The sequence below is a fragment of the Coenobita brevimanus genome, chromosome 92 (assembly GCF_032717465.1).
Source record: "Coenobita brevimanus isolate Jiangsu-jjx chromosome 92, ASM3271746v2, whole genome shotgun sequence".
Classification (NCBI taxonomy): domain Eukaryota; kingdom Metazoa; phylum Arthropoda; class Malacostraca; order Decapoda; family Coenobitidae; genus Coenobita; species Coenobita brevimanus.
In genome coordinates this window covers 8,262,803-8,286,778 of record NC_137045.1, presented here as the reverse complement: position 1 = coordinate 8,286,778, position 23,976 = coordinate 8,262,803, and the positions used below count along the sequence as shown (strand labels likewise).

The window sequence follows — 23,976 nt, the reverse complement described above, 5'->3', positions numbered from 1 at the left end:
TATGACGTCAGAGCCCAGACCCCTCTGAGTGCAACGTGGAAGGTTGGGGGTATCAAACGATGCCACCCGTTGCCTGAGGCTCTTTTACTCAAAAGTCCCGACCCGGAATCCATCAAGAGAACCCGTCTTAAGACCCGACCCGGACTTAAAGGGTTAAAAACGAAACGAAACGAAACAAAACGAACAATATTAAACCATTTGATTATTGTAGTGAATGTATAATACAGTACAGTACTAAAATGGTAGTGAAAACAGTTTCAAAACCAAAGGGGCGATCCGGATTAATGTCCAATTTATCGGAAAAAGTCCGGGTTAGCAGGGGGAAGTCCAGATGTTTTTATCGTAATTTAGCTTTTTTCAGAATGGCTTGGGTCCCAATTAGTCCGTTATAGTGAGGTTTTACTGTAACTCTGCAACGGTTGCTGTCGCACCAGAGCTGATTTTCCAACCCCCATGCTGCAGTCCTTAGGTTAAGCATGTTTTAATCCCAAGAGTCCTATGTCTGACGATTCAGTTTCTGAACCTGGCATGTGAAGTCCTATGGCCGATGATCAAGGGGGAGGAATGAAGAGCTGTAAGCCTGTAACCCTGCCTCTTCTATGACATATATGGTACCTAGCCAATGGAAACTAAGAGGTCAGGTGGTGGGTGGCATGATCTGGCCCCCTTCCCAGGTCTGAGGAGGGACCCCTCCCCCCATGCCACCTCTCCTCCTCCCTCTGCCCCATTGGATCCTGTCCTCTGTGCCCCCTCCCACCCAACCAACCCCCCATACCCCCTCTAGACCATATTGGCTGTGTGTGACATGCATATTCCCTTCCTTTCTACCCTTCCTTATACTCCCCCCACTCCCTATTCTCCCTTATGATGTCCCTTTTTTTTTTTTTTTTTTTCCTTTCCAGTCGAAAGTGCAGTAACCTATTAGACATATGAGAGTGAAATATACATTTTCTGGTGTGTAAAATCAAGCCCTTCAAATCCATAATACTACAATTTGCTTTGGTGCAACTTTTTCCCCCCCCTCTATACGTGAGGGGTAACGTTTTTATGTACGATGTACTTTGACGGTTGACAGTGACCATTAGATAAAGGACAGTGAAATATTTTCTGGTACATAAAATAAAGCACTTGAAATCTATAGGACCAAAATTTACCTTGGTGAAAGATGAGAAACTGGACCCTTATTGCGGTTCCAGGGATAAGCAGGGTCGATGATTTGCGGTCTTTAGGGGCTAAATCTAAAATTCAAATATGAATAGGTGCTTCAAATCTCTACACATTTCTAGAGCCTGACAGTTTTAGTCATTATGGAATACACAGGAAAAGCATGCCAATGCATGAAAGGATTAACCCTTTCAACCTAAGACTATATTCAACTGACATGACCTTCAGACGAAAGGGTTAGAAAACCTCAATCCTTCTGCCCAAGGATGAACTTGTCAGCCGGCTTTGGCTGCTAACCTGTCATACATGTAACTCTTCAGTTCACCAACATCAAATAAACATCTTATGAACCACATTTTAAGTTGGAAAATCTAGTCCAGTAGTTCCCTTTCTTATTTTCCATTTGTTCTTAATCAGTACATGGGTGGTACAGTACAAATGGACTGTATTTGTACATCTTGATACCAAGTAAAAATAACTAGCAATTATGAATATAAAAGACCATTACACATTTGTGCAGTAAACTGCACCATAGGAATGGGGTAATTTTCTATGCAGATGATCAACAGAACATTATTTTAAATCAAACACTGTACAGAACCTATTATAGGATGATAGCTACATAAATCAGTATAAAAAGCAGTGTGGAAATAATCAACCTAGTAAGCATATACAAGTTAGACAACTGGTCATGCTAGGATATAATAGGTTAATATGGATTGCATTAATTTCAGCTACTAAGCAATTAAACATTTATCATCTGCATTCATGAATAAACTAAAATATAATTAAAGTAGCCAAAGCTGGTATACTACAAAGAGGCAAAAAGCCCAAGGAAAAAGATCTTGCTGAATGGAAAACATAGCACAACAATGCAAGACAGTATACAAGCTCTGCAGTTGTGCACACACAAAATTACCATTCCCATACAGATTATAGTTACTAAAGTTTGTATCATCACAACCAAAAGTTAGCCAACTCTTCCTCGCCAAATGTGCCACTGGGACGTTAAACGAAATTTCATTAACTGCTGCATGAATTACGAAGAATAAAATAGTGATACCCTGGCCTTTGGGGAAAAATGAGATATATGTAAAGTAGGAAAATGCTAGCAGGAATTTATTGGCAAACTTGCTTGTTATCAAAAGCTGTGGCAAACCACTAACAGCATACTGTACCGTACTGTACTTACGTCTGAGGTGCCCTGACACGCATGCTCATACTCGAAGTCATAAAGTCCATAGCGACACTGCTCAGGCCCCACATTCGCTAGGTGCTCCAGATAATTATCGTACGTTTCATCTCTATCACCATACTGCAAAGAACATATTCTGTAAATTTCTTCACAATCAACATTAGTGACTAGATGGACAAAATAATGCTGGACTAGTTACTACTGTACAGTACTTCCAGGCCACAACACAGAGTTTCAGTCAATTCACTTGGCTAAGAGCACGCACACATGCATATGCGTGTGCACACACACATCTTCTCACACTCTGTGTCTGCTCTTCTCCTACAGACTTCTCAGTTTCCTTCATGTCACTTTTTCTTCTTTCCACTTCACGTGCTTCTACACTGAGTGACAAGCCTAATGGTGTCCTGTAACCCAAGGAACCATTTACAATGCTAGGTGGCAACTATATAACCAGATTCCAGATTATGGGGTGAAGTGAAGCCTGTTATGGTGCCTGTTAACTGGGTGGAGACGCAAATGCGGCATCCATCCAGGAACCAAACTTCCACACTAACCCCTGTGCCTTGCTGTGGTGAGGCACTGTCAGCTGCATGGGATGACCCTGCAGGGACTGTTGCCTTCCTGCAGTTGATGGGTCTGTCTGCTTAGACTGAGGTGGTACAAAAACAATAACAATAACATTAGTGCAGTACACTTAACACTGTAGTGGCTGAGCTACTGGCGCTTGCTAGCTATGAAGCTAAAAGCCAGATGGCACCAAGATTTGAATACAGGTGCACACAGCTGGCACCATTTGACTGGGCGTCCATTCATAGTTTGTGGATTAGTGGTTAACATGAATCTCTAGCCACACTACAGCAACCCAGATGATTTAATGGATCTACATCCCAGAACAGATAATGAAAAGCTGACCACAGGCCTAAGTTACTTATGAATACCACAGCCAAATACTTGTGACATCTGCCTCCACTGACTTTTACACTGCATGTATAATGCTTTCACAATTCAGTAACCACAGCAAAGCCTCCTGGAGTGTGTGCTTAAGTAGATTTAAACCAGGAAAAATGTGCTTTGTGAGCGCTCGACAGGCGAGCAAGCAGCATGTCATCACAATTTCCCCAATTAAAAATTATACATGGAATTCCTGATAATTAACTACCATTGCTGATGGGGGGGGGATGGAAAATCATTTAAAAACTGACTTCGTAATTTCAGGTGTTCACCAATTAGAGCCGAAAACTCCCCTGGAAAACTCAAGATTCCAAGAGGTTCCTAAGCCTTTATGGGTGAGTTTTTAGAGGATAAAATTTGCAGAATGAGTATATCACACGCAGAAAGAATGTCAACTCCACATAAAAGTAAAATTATAGCTTCTGCTTAACGAGAATGTTGGATCTGGTTTAGCTGGGCTGCTCATTTCCAAACTTAATCATCGCTCACTCATTCATAATAATGCAGTGCCATTCACATCAAGTGAAGCAGTAAAACAATCTCAAAACCTAAATGTATGACGAGGCTCATCAACTTCTTACTAAGTTATCAAACAACTGATTGGTAGATGATGTAGAGATGTGATGGGGATGAGTACATTAATGCAGGGGCAAAGAGTCATCTATCCCCTGCCAGTTAAATATTCATTTACAGTACAGCATACAATCAATAATCCTAGTATCCGAAAATGGTGGCTGAATTTAACTGTCAGAGATGTCATATCTTGATAATTTAACATCCTATACCAGTATCTGTACATTAAGCATTCACACTGAAGTTTATCATCCTCTCATGACTATGAAACTATATCTGCACTACACAATGCTGTGCACAACTGTGTTGCTACTGGTCGGCGACAATTCATTATTACCAGGGCCTATTACCATAATTAACTACATGCATCACTATCACAAACACGGTTTTCCCCAAAACAACTTGACTCGTCATTTTCCCACATTCACAATGAGTGTGAAGGTCCAATTACAGCTCTATAATCTCAGAACACTCCACTGAGAAAGGAAACCTCAAGTGTTGTATAACATATTCTTGTCTCTCATATATGAGGCTGCATACTAAGTGTTGGGCAGCACAGCTGCTAAGTTCAGTACATCTCTAAGTATGAAGAGAGCTTCCAGCTCTGTCCCCCCCTTAATTCTGTTTACAACACAGAAATTTTGGACAGTAATCTTAATTACATCAACCCAATATTTCTGGTGAATTTTCACAGCTCACTATCATCACCACCACCACCACCATCCAGATTCAGACCTCCTTTCCCACCCTAGGGCAGAGTGAGGAGTGGCAACATCCAGACGGCCCAAGTTTGCCAAAATTCAATGAGCCTCGCTTCCATTCACTCATCATTCAAGCCCTCAAAATCCTGGCTCCATCCGATTAAAAAAAAAAAAAAAAAAAAAAAAAAAAAAAAGTTCTGTAGCTTAACCTGTGGACTGCCAGCCACAGCTCAGGCTAGGTAGCATCACATTGAGAGTCACAGCTCGAGTTGTACTGGCCGTGCATCACTGTTAACTACTCAACCCCTGCGCAAACTTATGCAAGGTGCTACACAAAGACGGAGAAAGAGTGATTTTTTCTTTTCACCAGATGATGCCCTGGATGTTTATCTTCAAGTTTATAATAAACATTTTTTTTTTTTTCCACTACTCCCCTATGCAAAGATGGAAAGAGATTTTTTTCCACCAGATTATGCCCTGGATTGTATCTTCAGGTTTATTAAAACTTTTTCTTCATTTTTTGCACACCAAGGGGTGGGGGAAAAAAAAAGAAAAAAAAAAAAAGGAATCGCACAATCCAAGGGTTAACATATACTGTACTGTACCTATCTGACAAAACCAATCCGAACGCTCCCATTCAAAAGGGATGCCAAATCCCTGGTCATACACTTCCCCACACAAAATTCATCCAGCCTGCTTGATCCTTTGTCAGTCTCTTAGTCTCACCAACTTCCATAGCTCTCTTCCTCACATACTAATCCACCATATCCCTCCATCTTCTTGGTCTACCTCGCCTCCTCCTCCTTTCAAATTCACTTATATCTTTTTCACCACTATTGTCATCCATTCCCCCTACACGACAATATTATCTCAGTACACTCTTCGATTCTGGTGTCCACAGACTTCCTCACTCCGCATCTTTCACGAATCACATTATTTCGTGTTCTATCCACTCTCTGTACTCCACATACATTCCTCGGCAGTCCTCTCTCCACTGTTCTTACTCTTGACTTTTCATTTTCATGCCACACCAAAATCTCACATCTGTATGTTAAGTCAGCACTAATACTTCTTCATGTAAGCCTCGTGCAGCTGCAACACTCAAGCCTCTGTTTCATATCAGGGCCTTTATAGCGCCAGCTACCTTCCTTCCTTCTGTCACTCTACTTTCCGTTTCCTTTGCACATTTTTCTCTTTTCTATCACTATGCCCATGTAACAACTCGCACCAATTCCAGTCTCTCTCCATTCACTGTTACATCACACTGGGAGTCACCTTCTCTCTCAACAACAATCACTTTACTCATTTCTACATTTACACTCAAGGCACTAGCCTCTCAGAGATCTACAAAACCCTGCACTATTCTACCAAGCACTTGTCTGGTATTAGCAAGTAGCAATGCATCATCAGCATACAACAAATTTGATATATTCCATCCATGACCCTTCATTACCAACGCGATTCCTCTCTCTGTTACTCATGTTTTTACTTCTCTCATCACCCCATCCATATACAGTACTGTACAGTATATACTGAACAACCATGAAGATATCACACAACCTTGTTGGAAACTTGGATTTCCACTTTCCCTTAAATATGCCTCATTACCATCATAAAAACTCTTGATGGCACCTAGCAGCGCATCTCCACCATACATGTGCAAAACCTACCACAATCCTTTATCTACTTTGTTGGAAAGTGCAGCCTATGCTTTTTCCATAAATGCCATAAACATATTATAGTCCTTCTCACAAGCCTTCTCCACTGTCTGTCTCACTGCAAATATTGATCTACACATCCTCTGCCACTCCTAAAGCCACCCTGTTCATCACTCACCAAGACTTCTGATCTCTCTCTTACTTTCTTCATAATTCTTCCATATACCTTCCCAACCACATTAAAAAAAAACTTATGCCACGATAATTCTTGCACTCACTTTGCTCACTTCTATTTTTGTACAGAGTACAATCACTGCCTTTCCCCATTCTACTGGTGGTTTCACTCATCCATGCCGTCTTAAATACAGTAAGACCTCACTATAATGGACTAATTGGGGCCCAAGTCACTCCGAAAAATGCGAAATTCCGATAAAAGCGACATCCGGACTTCCCCCTGGTAACTCAGACTTTTTCCAATATATCAGACATTAGTTTGGATAGCATGAATGGTTTTTAAACTGTTTTGACAATCATTGCAGTACAGTACTGTGTTATAACTTCACTACATTAATAAACTGGACACTGATAAACATGTCTATTTGCCTTACTGTGGTGAAAATAGCTGAAGTAATTTGATCCGGTAGCTCCTCGATTCCAATAAAAGCGAATTCTGGTCTATTGAAGTCCGTTATATTGACTATTTCCAACTTCATTCTGCTCTCTCCACTACACTTTATCATCTCTGCATACATCTCATTAACCCCAGCTGCTTTCCCATTTTTCAGTAGGTTCACAGTATGCTTCATCTCTGCAAGTGTCACATCTCCTGGCACTGCATTCCTTCTCTGTACACCTCAAACCAATTATGTTAACAGCCACTTTGCTCCCTCTATTCCCATTCACCAGACTTTCAAAATATTCTCTCCATCTCCTCCTTACTTTATCCCTATGGGTAAATCATCTACCACTTACATCTTTCACACTTTCACATTTCTTTCCACTGTCACTTCTATATTTCCGCACCTCTTTCCAGAACAACTTCCTATTTGCTGAGTAATCTGCATCTTCCTAGATCATCATTTACCTCCTCCCTTTTCAACTTCATTAGTCTCTTTATGTGCACCTTGCTCTCAATATACAGTATTTAGTTCTTATTTCAACCGAACCCCTGTCTTGTATCCACTCTGGCCACTTCTTCCTCTTTTCCTTCACTGCTCTCATACCTCTTCATCCCACAATAGCTCACTAAATACATAACAACACCTTTGAGGCTGAAAATACACCCGAGGAAAAGTTCTGCGTTATACACTTGCTCACCACTTTGAAACAATAAATGTGAGACAAGTGGTAGCGAAGCAGTAGCCAACATTGTTCTATCTGATATCTGTGTGAGAAGGGTGGGGATGGAAGAGGGAGGGGTAGGAACTATCAGCTCCCCCAGCCTTCCTCCTCCCTTAACTTCTCCACTCCCACACAGTATCACCAGACATTTCAGTGTCTGGGTACTGCTTCACAAGTGGTTGTCTCAGGCATAAAGGTCCAAACTGGCAGGCAGGTGTATAAGGCGGAACTTTCCTCGGGTGTATGTGACAAATTCTTTATTTTCAAAACGGTACAGTCTTCATACAACAAGAGAGGTTATGCAGAACCTAGTGGAAAATCAATTACTCGCTAAAATGTGACATTTACATGCTGAACAGGGGTTTAGGTTCCAGTAGCCCCATACTGTTCATTAAAAATAATAAAGATAGGTTATTAGTTCCACGAGCCCGATATTTTTCGTTAAAAATGTATTTAAAGACAGGTTATTAAAAACATGTCTGCCTTAAGACACCCATGACTGTGTTAATATACAGTACCATCTTGCCGGCTGGACACATCAGTGCATTGTAACCTAACCTAAAGGACTAGTTTTGCATCCTAATACTCCCTATATAAATTTTAACCACCAAGGATTGCCACTAAGCCTCTTGAAAACCCTCAATTCCAATCAGGCAAAAATTTCTGACCTAATCAAATGTGAATAATCATTGTCCAGCATCATACATTTCGACAGCAATCACTTTTGGCACTCAATAAAAAAACTGAAAATAAATAATAATAATAATAATAAAAATGCAGTGTGAAACTATATTTTAAAGTATCATTAGTCATCAACAATAACAGAAATATATATTCTGACGACATCAGCATGGAGTGACTGCGTACAACTTCTCCTATACACACAAATGCAGTAATCGTGAATACAGTAATTATATACAAGGCAGCCAAGCAGTATAACTTGTGTGACAGTATAAGTCACAAAAACAGAACTCACATGATTATCTTACCGGTACCTAACTACATACATCAACATGTAGTGTCTTCACATACCATGAGCCGAATTTTCTTGGCCAGAAACCATCACTTCGTAACAAAGATCGGGCACAAAGCCCCACCCCCTCCCTTTCGACACTCGTTACACTACAAGTGAAAACACGAATTTTACCTCTCTCTCACCAATAACATTTTCCTCCAACAAAGAAACTATTTGCATCATAAACACACCTGACTCATTTTAGCCTCATTCGCATTTGAGCTCCCACACCACACACCACTTCGTCCAACAAGTTTACATTTTCCTTGGGAATAAATGCTTGTGTTCACAGTAATTTCAGGGTGCTTACGCATAAATAAAGTTAGTTTGGAACCGCATGCTTAAATGAAGAGAACGGAAATAAGTAAATAAAGTAAAACCTCAATATAATGGACTTCAATAGACTGGCATACGCTTTAATCGGACTCGAGGAGCTACCGGACTAAATTCCAATACTCTATATCAGAAAAAGTCTGATAAAGTCAGAAGCAGTCCAGACTGCCTGACCACTTCAGCTATGTTCACCACAATAAGGTAAATAAAAGACACGTTTATCTGTTTACAGTACAGTATTATAAATATAATACTATTTGATTAATGTAGTGAAGTTATAACACAGTCTAGTACCACCAAGGTGGTCAAAACAGTTTAAAAACCTTTCAATCTGGACTGATGTCTGATATACCGAATAAAGTCTGGATTAGCAGGGGGGAATCCGGATGTCGCTTTTATCGGAATTTCGCATTTTTCGGAATGGTTTGGGCCCCAATTAGTCTGCTATAGCGAGGTCTTACTAATCACAGCAATCGTCATGAAAACACTAAGGAAGACAGTGGTAGGTATGGGACATGGGTCACGTTGGTTGGGTCGCGTCGAGGAAGCCAATCAGTTACAGACAAAAGCACAACAACCAAGTTGTAAACAAACGCAGTCATCTGGAAATCCAATACCTAAATGCACAGGTTCTCTCGCGCAACTGAATAATTATGGGAAATATTAAATGCTGGTGTTAAGATCGTCGCTTCCTTTGTCTTAAATCGCGGCTCTACTGTATAACGATACCAGTGGAATGTTCCAATTTTTTAATCTTTCTTCATTCATTGCCAGGCGCCATGTATCCCAAATGGGGTGGCCAAGGGCTTAGAGTTAATTGTTTTACAGGGAGGGGCACTAATCCTCCACCAACCCCACCTGACACATAGGGTAAAACAGACAATACGCAGGCATTAATTAGACCTAAGCACACTTCAACCTTTGTTAAGTTTGGTTAGGCAGGAACCTAAGACAACACTGCCACACCATTACGGCATAACTTTCGGACTAAATACAGTACAGTAAGCCCTCCATTTTGGCGACTAATTGGTGCCAAGATGACCTTGCCAAAGCCAATTTCACCAAATCAATGGGCTTAATTCAACTGGAAAAATTTTAACTGGTTTTAAGGGGCCAATAAAAAGCATGATTTTTCTCATATTCCACTATTATTCTACTCTCGAGCGGTAATAAGTAATTAGTATATTACACAGCTTTTGAAAACAAGCCCATAAGCAGAAACTGAGGTGCACTGATGGACTAAGCTAGTATCCAAAGCTGACAAAGTCAGGCTGACATCCGACTCCATGCCTCCCCTCATGGGCCTCTCCTCCACCACTGCCTTCGTTGTTCCTTCTCCTTCCGCCAACATTTCGTCAAAACCTTCAAAGTCAATATCCATTGGCAGGCTATGGTCATCTTTTTCCATGTCATCTTCCACATTTACATGTTCAATTATGCAGTTGAAATAGCTAGTGATCTGAATTTGTGTACAGTCCCAGCTGACTGGGATAAATGATAGGGCTGCCAGGAAGGCATTTTTCAAGCCAAAGCAATGGCTCAAATTTGGCTTTTTAGAAACCATTTGGCCTTAAATTTTTCTGTTTGGCAGAGGGTTCATGCTTGGGAATTATTTGTTACACTTTAGTCACTGAAGTAGGGTAAAATATTTTGAATTTTCCCACCAACAGCAAATCTGCCTAAATGGAGGGCTTACTGTATGTTACAAACACTAAGAAACTAATTCTAGGTATTGTACCCTCGATAAAGAGAAGTATTAGCACCCTTTGGTCCGATAAGATGTGAAATGCTTCGTCTCTGGTTCAGTTGGCAGTGTTGGTATGCCTGTTTAATTCAGAGAAATTCAGTGTCCATTATAATGCAATACCATATGAAAGTGTGGGGTTAGCTATTACTAACTGGCAACTGTCACAATCGCAGTACCAACATGTCCTTGTCATTTCCCATAAATCATAGTCTGTGTATCATAATGCCTCACACTGAAAGGGTGTTGATACTTTTTTTTTTATCGAGGGTACAAGCAAAAGTACTGTACAATCTCAATTTGTAATGTGCACAATGGTCTGTTGCAACTATGCTACCATGGTTACCTTCCCACACCACACTGCCATTATTCTGCTACTACTAACTTCTCACCCACACTTTTCCTTTCTTATCACAACTTGGTCAATGTGCAGCATCACTTTCCCTCCCCCTTCATTTCCTACTACAAAACTTTAATAATAAAATATGGAGTATCATAACTTTAATCATAAAATAGGGAACATGTATATACTTGAAATCTAAATGTGGCCCAGAAATTACATCTCAAGTGAAAAACATCTAGTTAAGTATAGGACATTCTGAAAATGCCAACATAACTTATAGCAAGAAAATTCTAATAGGATTCAAAAGCTTCATTAAAGTGCTGGTCCTATTTACAGTACGGTAACACCAATCACTGTTCAACACTGCAGAAGATCCTTCAAACACACTGGTGGGTACTGTGTAAGAATCCTTGAAACCTGTTCTGGTAGGTTATTTGGGTTTTATATGGTATAAATACTACAGCTGTCTGGGACCTGACAAGTCATTAAAGTATGATCCTGCTACCATGGGTCCTAATTTAGTTAATTTGCTCACACTCAGATATTCTTGACTACAAAATGTAAAAAGATCCGGCTGTCACTGCACATCCATTACATAGCCTACAGCTTTTCTTGGTAAGACTACAGTAACAGGGAAGTAGAACATACATGGATGATAACCCAACTGCCTATACTTCATGTCCCCCCCCCCCCTAAAAAAAAAACTAACTTGTAGATCTCAAGCTCTGAAATTAAAGAAATTTGCCTCTACCTAACCTTATTTGAAATAACTAATATTGATAATAAAAACAATAAAAATAACTAATAATTACTTCATATAAAAGTAAAATGCAATACTATACTTACTGTTTCAATGCATATTTCCTTATCATCCTTTATGTGGAAGATAATGTACCTGTACTTCTTGCTCTTTTTGATATCTGTATATGCTTTATGGATTTCATCTGATACTTTCACTCCAGAAGCCTGTTGAAAATAGGAAAACATTAGAATCATGTACCAATAGTATTCGCATAAATACAAAACATTTAAATAATGGAATCTCAAAATACTACAGGCATAAAACCGACTGCATGCCAATGACAGATTGGTCTATGAAACTGACACGGAGGTACACAAAACACAGGTACCCAGCCTAGCTTGTTTTTGTTAATGCTATTTTAGTGAACCAATCATATCCTAAATTACAATAGTTATCTTAAATGTCAGGACCAACTGCCTAGCCCCGGGCTTCTACACTCCTCATGGGGCAACGTAGGATTGGATGATGGATGGATGGATATCTCTCTCGGCATTTTCCTTGATGGTGGATATAGGTAGAGGGTTATTCATGTGGGGAAAGGTGGTAAGACGAGGTAAAAGTGAGTTTTGCAAAGCTGCCAGAACACACTGTACCATTACACTGTACATGCAAACACTGTTTGAAAGATGTGGGTTTGAGTAGTACGATCCTTTTGCAGTCCCCACTGTCCATAGTACTCGATGATTGACTAAGGTTGTATGCAGTATTTGATGACTGACTATGGTTGTATACAGGATACACGGGTATAGTGTCTCAATTATACGACACTCTTTCAAGTAGAAAATGTGATTAACCAAAAGTTTTGCTAATTAATTCTCAATTTAATTTACCAAAGAAATCCGAGATCCAACTGAAATTTCAAACTTGGCAGGCTCTTTTCGTGCCATCTGCGAGTTTACAATGCTTCTGCTTGGGCAAGCATCAGGCTGCCTGCCATATTTACACTATGTTTGGATGTGCCCTGCTCAGTCTCGTGTATTTATCAGTATCACTGATAAATATCGCGATGGTTCCTCCCAAAGTGAACCAAGGTAATTGAAACAAGAGGAAATGAGTTGTACTGTAAAGGTGCATTATGTGATATTACATGTACAACTTCTATGATGATGGAGGTGTATTTTCGCAAGTACAGGTATGTGTGTGTGTGTATATATATATATATATATATATATATATATATATTTTGTGCCTGACTCTGGGCATAGGCTTCACAGCCTGCTATCAAGGCCCAGCACGTCACCACTTCGGCGCTAACACCCACCGTCCATATTGAATACATGCTAGGGCTGTCCCATACAGGACTGGTGTATTGGTATTAAAGGGGGTATTTTTATGACATGTCGGTGGGTCTTCTGGTAGATCAGTAAAGCCCGATTTAATGAAATTCAAATCCTTAAACTGTTCCCTGCCCCAGCGTGGATTTGAACCTGGGTCCGTTAGGACTGCAGGCCACCTCTCTACCAACTGAGCCACCATCTCTCCAACTTGCCTACCCCCGGGCTCCTACGGTCCTCATGGGGCAACGTAGGATTGGATGATGGATGGATGGATGGATCTATGCACCTAGCCCTTCTGCTAAAGGTATCTATAATAATTTTTGTCAAAAAAAAAAAAATAAATAAAAATAATATACAAAAACAAAGTGTCTCGTGGCATAATTACCCAGCCCAACAAGGTAATTTTGCCACGACCTAATTGTTGTTGTTACAGTATTACTATAAATCCAATAATATTTGTTATTATAGTTATAATACCACACTACCTATCATACACAAACGATTATAACTAGGCTTAGGTAGCCCAGGCTACCATACAGTAGGGCCTATGTCATGTATTGAGTGAACTTTACATCGATGGCATCCATCACTGTTTCACTGATTGTTTCACTGTTGGTAGCCTAAACAGGTAGGGGGGACAGGATGACACGAATGCATGGCAGGGAACTGTTTTGTGTGTGTGTGTGTGTGTGTGTGTGTGTGTGTTACCTATCTTTACAGGAATGAGTCAAGCTCTTTATCACCCTATCTAACTCTCCTTACATCTTTCCATATTTTCTTACATTCCCTACACTTTACTGTACATTGAAATTCCTTCCAAATTCCTCATCCACTCTCTTCTTACTCTCTTACTAATCTTTTCACCTCTCTCTTCCTTTCTACATACTGCATAACACTCTCCCATCTCTCAACTTCCTCCACACCCCTGCTTCCCATCCACTCACTACCTGTATATGCTTTCTTCTTTTGCACCACAGCTAGTCTCGCCTCGTCATTCCACCATGCTGTTCCTTGCATCCCCTGACGTCTTCTTCACCCCACACACCACCTCACATGCTGCACAGATTTCTTCTGTGAATATCTTGCACACACTTTCCACCTCCCCCATCTGCTCCAAATCATCTTTACCTGATCCCTTCTCCATTCTTTTTTCCTCTTGCAACCTTTCTACCCTCCTTGTATGGACTACTACTTCCTGTCCTTCCCTCCTATTCCTCAATTGCATTTAAACCCTGAATTTCACCACCACCATGTGGTGGTCAGAAAGTCCACTCCCCCAACCTCTGTATGCTCTTGCATCCATTATTCACCTCCTTCTGTCAACCACACACACATAATTAATCACTGCCTTCCGTGCCTTTAATTCACCACCCATTCCACATACACTTGTGGATCATTTTGTGTCTAAAGACGGTACTGGCCATCACCAACCCCCTCCCCGCACAAATGCCCACTAGAGCACTGACTTTCTCGTCCACTTCTGCAGGCACACCTCACTCACCAACTACTCCATCCACCTTTACATTCCCTACTTTTCCATTCATATCTCCAATCAAAAACACTCTCTCATTCCTTTCAAACTTTCCCCAAGCACATTTCCACAATTGTCCAGAACTCTTCTTTCACTCTACCTGCACAATCTTGCGTTGATGCATACACACAATCGCCCACGTTTGTAGTCCTACTTTCAATCTTATATACAGTACCCACACAATAATTGAGCCAACTGATCTATACTCTTATATTCTCCTTCAACCTCTTGCACACAACACACACTCCTTTTGCCCTTTCATTCTCACCTACTGCCACACGTATACCCCATCCACGTTCCCATTCTCTTGCCTCTCCATTTAGTCTCAGCTATTCCACATTTGTCCACTTTCACACCCTCAAGTACCTAGACAATCTCTTTCACCTTATCATTCGCACCCCTTACATTCCATGTCACAATCTGTACCATGTCCTTTGTTAGGGCATTAGTCGTCACCTTTTGGTCAGTCCTGGTCCAAGGCTTTTGTTGGTATTTTTAGTCAGTTGTTTTCCAGGGAGGGGCAATAACCCTCCGCCAACCCACCTGCTGTCAGGCAGGGAACAAGTGTTGGTTGGATATCAGGTTACCACCCAACACTGTATACCATTTCCTGGTTTACAGGAAATCAATTGGCTTGCCATTCAGTGTGGAGCTACCCTACAATAGAGTACAGTACCACCACACTCTTCTCCATTATTCTTCTAAACACCATTCTTCAGACAGCTTTCTATTTTTTGTACTTGCCGTGCAAGCACTTGATTTCAAGTATTTTTACACAATTTACTGAAACAATCACCATTATCATTTCACTATGGTTCATTGCACCAACTTCTCTCCTCGTGCACCAAACATCATAACCACTATGGTACTCTATCTTGGATCCTGCTCAGTTCTTGAATCTTATTATACACCATACATTTGCCCACTTTGTAAACTATACATCACTTGCAACTAATACTTTTGCACTTCACCTCAATTCCATCACTCTCACTGCTCTCTCCATATTAGCAAATACCTTTGCAATACCCCACACCTCTAGCATGGAAATCCTAACAAAATTCTTTAGGTACGTTACTCCAAATCTAAATCCATGTTCTATGTTTACTGACAAACTCCATTTTTTTTTCAGGCATCTACTACTCTCACCTACAAATTACGAGCAGCTTGGCTTAGATTTAGCTAAAGAAACAGCTCAGCTTCATGTGCAAAGCTTGTAGTCACACACAGGCCTATGACAACAGTGAGACACCATTTTTAAAGATAAAATTCCTAATGATGAATGACAAAGGCATGAAAATTTGCTACCGTAGCTGTGAAATTTTGTCCACGGGTTCATTGTGTGTGTGTGTGTGTGTGTGTGGAGGAGCAAAGAAAACGTTATGATCTAAATACAGTTACAAGTAATGACCACTGCTGAAACTTCAAATATTGAATGCACATTACAACCTCTTACTGGTGCAAAATATTTATTCAGAGAAAAACCCTTTGTTACTAAAGCAAATGTAGCTTTTCTGCATTCCGACATTTATCAAGCTTAATCAAAGATGCTGCACACTGATCTTCCTACACTTTTAATGGAAAATACACTTTACTGTAATAGTGTTGTGATCATTGTGTGTGTTGGGGGAGGGAGGGGATGGACGAGCAAAGAAAAGGTTATGATCAAAATACAGTTACAAGTAATGACCACTGCTGACACTTTTCAAGTATTGAATGCACATTATAACCTCTTGCTGGTGCAAAATATTCATTCGGAGAAAAACCCTTTGTTACTCAAGCAAATGTAGCTTTTCTTCATTCTCACATTTATCAAGCTTAATCAAAGATGCTGCACAATGATTTTCCTACACCTTTAATGGAAAATACCTACACTTTATTGTAACAGTGTTGTGATGAGGAATGGCAGACTGAGATGGTTCAGTCATGATGATAGGATGGAGGATTACAAATGGGTGCTGAAGCATCCAGGTATGAATGCTGAGGGTTGAGTTGCAAGAGGCAGTCCTAAAAAGACCTGGGATGAGGTCAGAGTGTGACCTCAGGGATAAGTGACTGAACAGGGAAGGTGCCCGAGATTGAGCAGCATGGACAGCTGCAATTAGGTGACCAAGGCTGATGCACACAAGCATGCTGGAGTATTTATAAAACAGACCAAAATGAGTAAGAATTTATGTGGTCTTGTTGGAGGGGGGGGGGGAAGTACATACTGTGGTACAATAAATTCACTTACTAAACAAAACTCCATTAAATTTATAAATCTTCTGGAAATTCTTTATAAATTTACCTTGGCTCACAAGATTACCAGACCAGTGAAACGTAAGACTGCACTAGTGCACCCTCAAATTTTAACAAATTAAAAAATTTCTATACATACTCATGAGTCAGGCTGATGTAAATCTTAAAGTGTAAATGATAAGGGGATATTAAACACAAAGCAGGAAAGAACATTTTAAGATAAAGGAAGCTTCACATACACTCGATCAAAAAAGAAAAGGTTGTCTTTGTACACCTGCGGTGAAATTATGCATCAGCCAATATGTCAAATCAATTTAAAATTTCAAGTTGAGCAACCTTGTACTTCACAATGTGTGTGAGTGTGTGTGTGTGTGTGTGCGCATAGGCTTCACAGCCTGTTCCCAAGGCCTAGTAGTTCTACACATCATACACCACCTTATGTCACCACTCTGGCACTACCAGACACTGTCCATACTGAATAGCCTACATGCTAGGGCTGTCTCATACAGCACTGGTGTATTGGTACACATGATCAGTCAGGTTTCAAAGTCCTTCTGCTTGTCAAAGAATACAGTACTCTACAATGGATATTCATACCTTGTTCACGGAATAATATAAATAGGCACTGCAATTAGCATTACATAATGATTCACACAAACTACCACCTGCCACAAAAGCATGTCATGCTTAACGGTTAAGAACTTTAAAGTTTATACCCAGTAACGCTATTTGGAATAGGCAGGCTGCCACTGTTACGATCATGAAAATGTGGTACTACACGTGCTTTCATAGGCCTGAGTGATTAAAAAGCTGGCTCAAGTTTACTTTTCTTTCTTTAAAATTCCAAAACACGGCTCAGATTTCCATGTCTCAGGAAATCCAATTATAAAGCACCTATTAACTTTTTAACCCCCATTTTCCTTCTCACTTTGTGGAAGGTCATGACTCAACTCTGATTAGCTGACCCTTAAAATATAGGGATTTCAGATCATTGCAGAAACTTCAGCATCACATCAAAACTTAAAAAGTTAAGGTCAGATTAAATTCTGTAAGAGTAACCAATAATTCTAAGAAAATCCTACATATACCTTACAGCCATAAAAACTTTAGGGTATAACTGAATTTCCATTAAGTGGCTTACCCCATCTATAAGTTCATTGTTTAAAAAGTTTCATCAAATGGTGGTGGTGGAGGGGTCTTTATGGTTAGGCAAACTTGCAATTCCTTAAAAAAAAAAAAAAAAAAAAAAAAAAAAAAAAAACTACAGTATTAGTGGAAATGTAGATACTGTACTTAACCATAACCTAGCCTTAACCCTCCTCACATACACCTAAAATTTTATTCTTACTTAAGTATTCTGGGGTGTCAAATCCCAATCTTTAAAAAATCGCCAAAAATACAACTTTATTGAAACAATCGCTTGTACAAAGTTTCTGTAGTCCTTTTCCTTCAATTTTGTGCAAAATTTATGAAAATATAAGTGGAGAAATATTTTAAGGAAAATTAAAACGGAAAATTGACAAATTTTAAACCAATTGAAATTAGTGGCTGCCATACCAACACTGGTATGTTCCACCAGTTTTCTATCATTGCATGCTGTACAGTAATGGCCAATGTTTCTGTAAGCAGTAAGAGAAGCACATGTAAAAAAAAAAATATGGAAGATATACATAAAATATATATATATATATATATATATATATATATATATATATATAGTATGGAAGACACATGGAAAAAATAAATAAATAAAGGTTAGGTAATGTGGGGTCCACTGGACCCCAAGGTCCTTTATCGCAAAAATACAGCCAGATCCCGAACTGACCCCATCACCTCCCTAAACTACTAGTCAGGAAGGTAGAGGGAAAACCAGATCCAAAAACCTTATTGTAATATATGTAAACCACTAAGAAAAATAGCGTGGGGTCCCACAGACCCCACATTACCTGAGGAGGGTTAACTAATCTAACCTGAGCAAACCTAACCTAACCTAAACAGACACCACCAAAAATCAAAGGGTAACAAAACCTACTTCACCCATCCCAATCCAATGTAGACAAACCTTAATCTCAGTTTACCCCAACCTTCCTTAAACTGAATCTAACCTAGTGTAACTATACCTACAGTTAGAAAAAAAAAAAGGGGGGGGGGTAGATTTAAGTGTTCGCCATTACGACAAACATTATTAACAAAGCAAGACAATGGTTAAAAAAAGTAACCACTGATGCTCTGAAAAACATTGAAAATTGGAGTAGAAATAGATGAACGAGTTCTGTGCAGTCATTGCTTAATCAGTTAAACTATATTTATCTCTACGATTACAACAGTCCCTCCAAATGTGAGATGGGTTATGAAATGGATAAAAAACGAAGTTAAATTGAGAAAATGAAGCAGACATGAATGTACACTCATTTTTAACCACGAAAAATTAAAATGGAAGCTGAGAAATGTAAGTAAACCAATTCTTAACCATGAAAAATCAAGCACTGATGTGAAAGTACACCCAAGCTTAACAATGAAATACATTCTTGGCATCCTTCAACGTTTAAAGGTTACAAGTTATTGAGTTCACCGCAAATTTTTCAATGAATAACCTTAGCTACAAATACAGAACATTCATAAACTGACTAATCTACAAACAGGTTGTGATGTTCAACTTGGTTCCGGACTGCTCACTTGCCTGAGCCCTATACAGACCTCAATGAACATCTACCGGCAGGCTATAACTCATACCATGTCATTACATATAAGCAAAATTATGCAAGCCTAAATCATTTACCATAGTACTTTATGCCACCGGTAGCCAAGAAGTGATGTAAGTCCTTTTTCTCAAGAAAATTTTGTTCAACACGGTACAGTAGTAAGCAGTCATCCGAACATGGACAGAGCTAATGGTTTGGCACAAAAATGCTAGGCACTTATTACTCCACTATTCTGAAAAAGGTCATTTATACACGTCTTATGGAACCAAGTGAAGAGAAGCATGGGGCATATAGCTAACACGGCAGGGAAACCAGCCCTAACCCACGCCCCCAACCCTCGTGAGAAGTGTCATACATCACGGACCAACTTCACACACACACAAAAAGAAAAAAAAATCCCGCATCCAAATTTAAACCCAAATTTCTTTTTACAGTAATCACTATCTACTCTGATACCCAGACCCACACTCGTCCCTGGCCCACACCCGCCCACGCCACACATAACATACCCTCCAAATGCAGTACTTTACCCAGGGAATCAACACTTGCCTATCCCCAGACACCGGTAGTCTGAGGGGGGTGCAGTAGCCGGCATGGTGTTGTTGTTAATCAGAGAAAAAGTTGTATTACCGAGGAGAAAATGCGGATTTTAAACACCTCCCACTATTTCGGCCACTCCCGGATCTCCACCATCTTGCTCTCGCCTCACAAATCTTTCTAGTGCAAACCTGAAGGGAAACTCACCATAGTGCTTTAAGGGGCAACACTAGGAATTTGACACAGCTCACAGGCAGACTATTCAACTCTGGCCACTGAAAAGGGCTTGAAGGGGCGTAGTGAGTTGTGACGTCATGATATCCCTCCGCCGATGCCTCTACGCTGCATGTTCAGGCCATTCTCATTGGTTGCTTAGCCACCTCACCGTCCTCCTTAACCAATAACTGCCCACGTTTCACTGTCACTCAGGTGTCATCTATCAGTATTTCTCTTGTGGTCTTTTGATGTTAATGGAATATAAATGCAAATAAATCTCATTATAGGAAGTGAATTTATGACGAGTTTACGATCTTAACGGTCAAAATTTTCCCACGAGGGAACTACTTAACCGGCACTCCCACACAGGTTAATTTTGCGACACTCGCCACGGAGCCATTGAAGAAGCAAGCTCAATATCTCCTCGTCACGACGATTCAACCTCTCTATGCTAGCATGCACGTTACTGTTAAACCTGACTGTGTTACGTTAATCACCTGGATGATCGCTGATTATTACTTAATTCATTCGCGAAATATAAACTTCGTGAAAGTTAGGTATAGTGAGAGGAGCACATAGGCCAATCAAGATTTGAAACAGAGGATATTGCCATATATGGTAAAGTTGGAATTTCGTCTGCTCCATCCTTGACATTGACAAGAAACTCATGCTCGCTTTCTCACTCATCACTGGGGAGGGATTGAGGATCTTCAGTAAGATATAGATATAGTAGTTCACCTTTAATATGAGCGAAAAGTGTCATGTGTCGGTGATAAGAGTTGCCATGCCTCGAGAATGTCTGCTCGCTCATGTCAGTGGTTCCACTTTGGGATGAGTCATTCAGTGTGTGACAGATGTTGCCATCACCATTAAAAACTACCCAATAGTCTTCTTTTTACCTTAGTTAATTCAATTGTAACTCTAAATTACTGGAAGATGACGACATTTCTCGACAGTGCAAAAAAGAATTGGGTTATACACGGGATACACTGGAAAAGTTAGGCACTCAAGCGCGGCCTTGGCAAAATAGTATGTAATTACAGTTCAAGACTAAATCGTAGGTGATTCCTCTCGTAGATCAAAGGGTCCATAAACATCGGGGAGACGAGTAGTTTATTTCCCTTAGGAATGTACGGTTTTGACTTACCTCAATTTATCATGAGCGAAGACGTACTGTCTGATCTAAAAAACTAGTAGGGAAAATCGTACCGCACGTAACTTTATGAAAAGACGATAGAACTGAGGAGCAGAAAAAAAAAAATGCATTGTTAAAACACCATGCAATGTCAGTGAACTCTCCAGGGCAACTGTTCAATCCCGCCATCCCCGTGGGTGTGGCACGTGCTTACTGTCGGGATGTCACCCGTATGCTATGCCATTGTTGGTGTCATGTGTATAAGAATGATTGCATGCGACTGGATGCCATATGTGTATCTAATGGTGGTAGTTGTTAGATTTTCTTCATTAGTCATATGACAAGGTCGGTATGGAAAATGTCAATACTGACAGGCACACACAGGCTGTCCATAGTTCCCAGTGTCTTACCACAATTAACTGGCAAAATGTCGAACATAACGATAACCATTGGCTTGAGGCAGTACTACTATAGGACTCTCCCATCCTCATCCTGAGACACTTCTACTACAGGATTCTCCCATCTTCATCCTGAGACGCTCGTTGTTCGTTGAAAGATTCCCTGCACATATAGTGCAGGCCGGGCCATACATTAGCCCGGTCAGTGGTGTATGGGCTGATTAAAAAACAGTAAGTGGGGAGGACAGGACTTGGGGATTGCCCAGCACACACGTCCTGTCTCCTGACTGGCTTTGTGGTGTGTGTGATCCTGAGACACTCCTACAGGAGATCCCATCTTCATCCTGAGACACTCCTACTACAGGAGTCTCCCATCTTCATCCTGAGACACTCCTACTACAGGACTCTCCTATCTTCATTCTGAGACACTCCTACTACAGGACTCTCCCATCTTCATCCTGAGACACTGCTACTACAGGACTCTCCCATCTTTATCATGAGACACTCCTACTACAGGACTCTCCCATCTTCATTTATCGATCATTAGCCTTTTGCTTTCAGTCCCAGCAAGTGTGAGGATATCACTTCTGCCTCTCTGTGTCTGGGTTCCATTCTTGCTGCTCCGAAATACTAACTGTCCGACTGTTTCTTTTAAGAAATACGTGGTAGACAGTGCACATAAACATTGCTGCAGTTTTTCTGCTGTTAGGCTACATCATCTACATGTTCAAGAAACAGTAGTTTTCATCCTATCTTACCACGTGCTGCGATAACTTTCTCTATTCAGTCGCCTCCTGGCACTTAAAATATGTTTTTAACATTGACGTAGATTTTTTCCAATTCTGAGGTTGACGACTTGTGATACAAAACTTACGTGCAGAGAGAAATGAGGGTCACCGCTGAGAGGAGTAAGCTGATACACCTGCCTGTATGTAAACTTTATTTGCTTAGGGAAGAAGTCAAATTAGGTAGCACGAGGAAATGGAAAGTATAACATTTCCTTACTTGTAACCTCAACTGACAGATCGCATACCACACGGGCGCTCGTTTAAAAACTTAGCTTGCTACTGGATCAAGTAACAATATTTAGCTGGACTGTCTGTTGTATCATTTTTTTTTTTTTTTAATAACTGCTTTTCCAATTCAAAGACTTTGAAGGTAACTGTATGTTTGACTCTGCATTTCTTCTGGATTGCCTGGATTAGGGGGGAGGGGATGATTACTACAATAAGACATCCCCCATGACCCAGATGCAGGGGGGAGGAGGATATATCCCCCGTTCGCCTAGGATCTACTCCAATGGTTTTTAAGGATTCTGTTTGTAATGTTTCTTAATAGGCATATTAATGTTGCTCCAGTATCAAAAGCCCTCCATCGTAGCCTTCTTCTTCTTCTTTTTTTTCTGATGAATTGCATGTCTAAATTGCCTGTTTTAGTTCATTTAGTTTTCAGCACTTCGCGTCGGCTCTACACAGGCAGGCTGTCATTAGTTATAGGTGATGGGCGGGCTGTTATAAATACTGAGAGCGCGAAGTGAGACCTTTTTTTTTTTTTTTTTTTTTTTCGTTTTCTTTTTATTACCTCTGAAACATGAGGATGAAACCTGACTGACCTTTTTATGCCATTCTGACTACAATGTGTAATGTGAATGCAGACTGATCATCACATCTAACAAGTACAGATGTTCCATGTATACCTGTCCAGAATATGGGGTTTGCTCCCATCTCCCCGCACTCAGTTCTACTATTTTCGCCTTAACCTGGCCTATATGTTCGTCTGTTTCCAGTTTATCTCCCGTAGTTCACGGGCAGAAAAAGACAGTGCACTAACAAATATCATAATCAAGTCATATCCTTATTGATTTGTTTTGCACATTACACCCAAATACTCACTAGTATGTTACTATTTACGTCTTTTTACATTCAGACGTAGATTGCACAAATAGTATATAGGATGATATTAAAGCGCCGTATTAAGAAATGAACTAATTAGGGAAGGAGTGCTAGGGAACCTTGACCGAGGAGAATATTGCGACTATATAGTTTCACTCCTGTTGGAAACTTCCGATATTCACTTCAGGTACCTTTCAGCCTGAGGACGTCATTTTTTATTTTTTTTTTTA

The 23,976-nt window shown here is 40.3% G+C and overlaps 1 protein-coding gene across 1 annotated transcript in view; it reads right to left on the bottom strand.

Annotated features, from left to right (window-relative positions):
- Positions 1-20,409, bottom strand: part of tsr (Cofilin/actin-depolymerizing factor homolog tsr) — a 33,071-nt gene extending 12,662 nt beyond the window's left edge. The window contains exons 1-3 of the mRNA XM_080282204.1: positions 20,313-20,409; positions 11,868-11,987; positions 2,357-2,479 (exon numbers count right to left, since the gene is read on the bottom strand). Of these exons, the coding sequence (XP_080138330.1) occupies positions 2,357-2,479; positions 11,868-11,987; positions 20,313-20,315 (246 nt within the window). The 5' untranslated portion in view covers positions 20,316-20,409. The remainder of the gene's footprint in view (positions 1-2,356; positions 2,480-11,867; positions 11,988-20,312) is intronic.
- Positions 20,410-23,976: the final 3,567 nt, after the last annotated feature.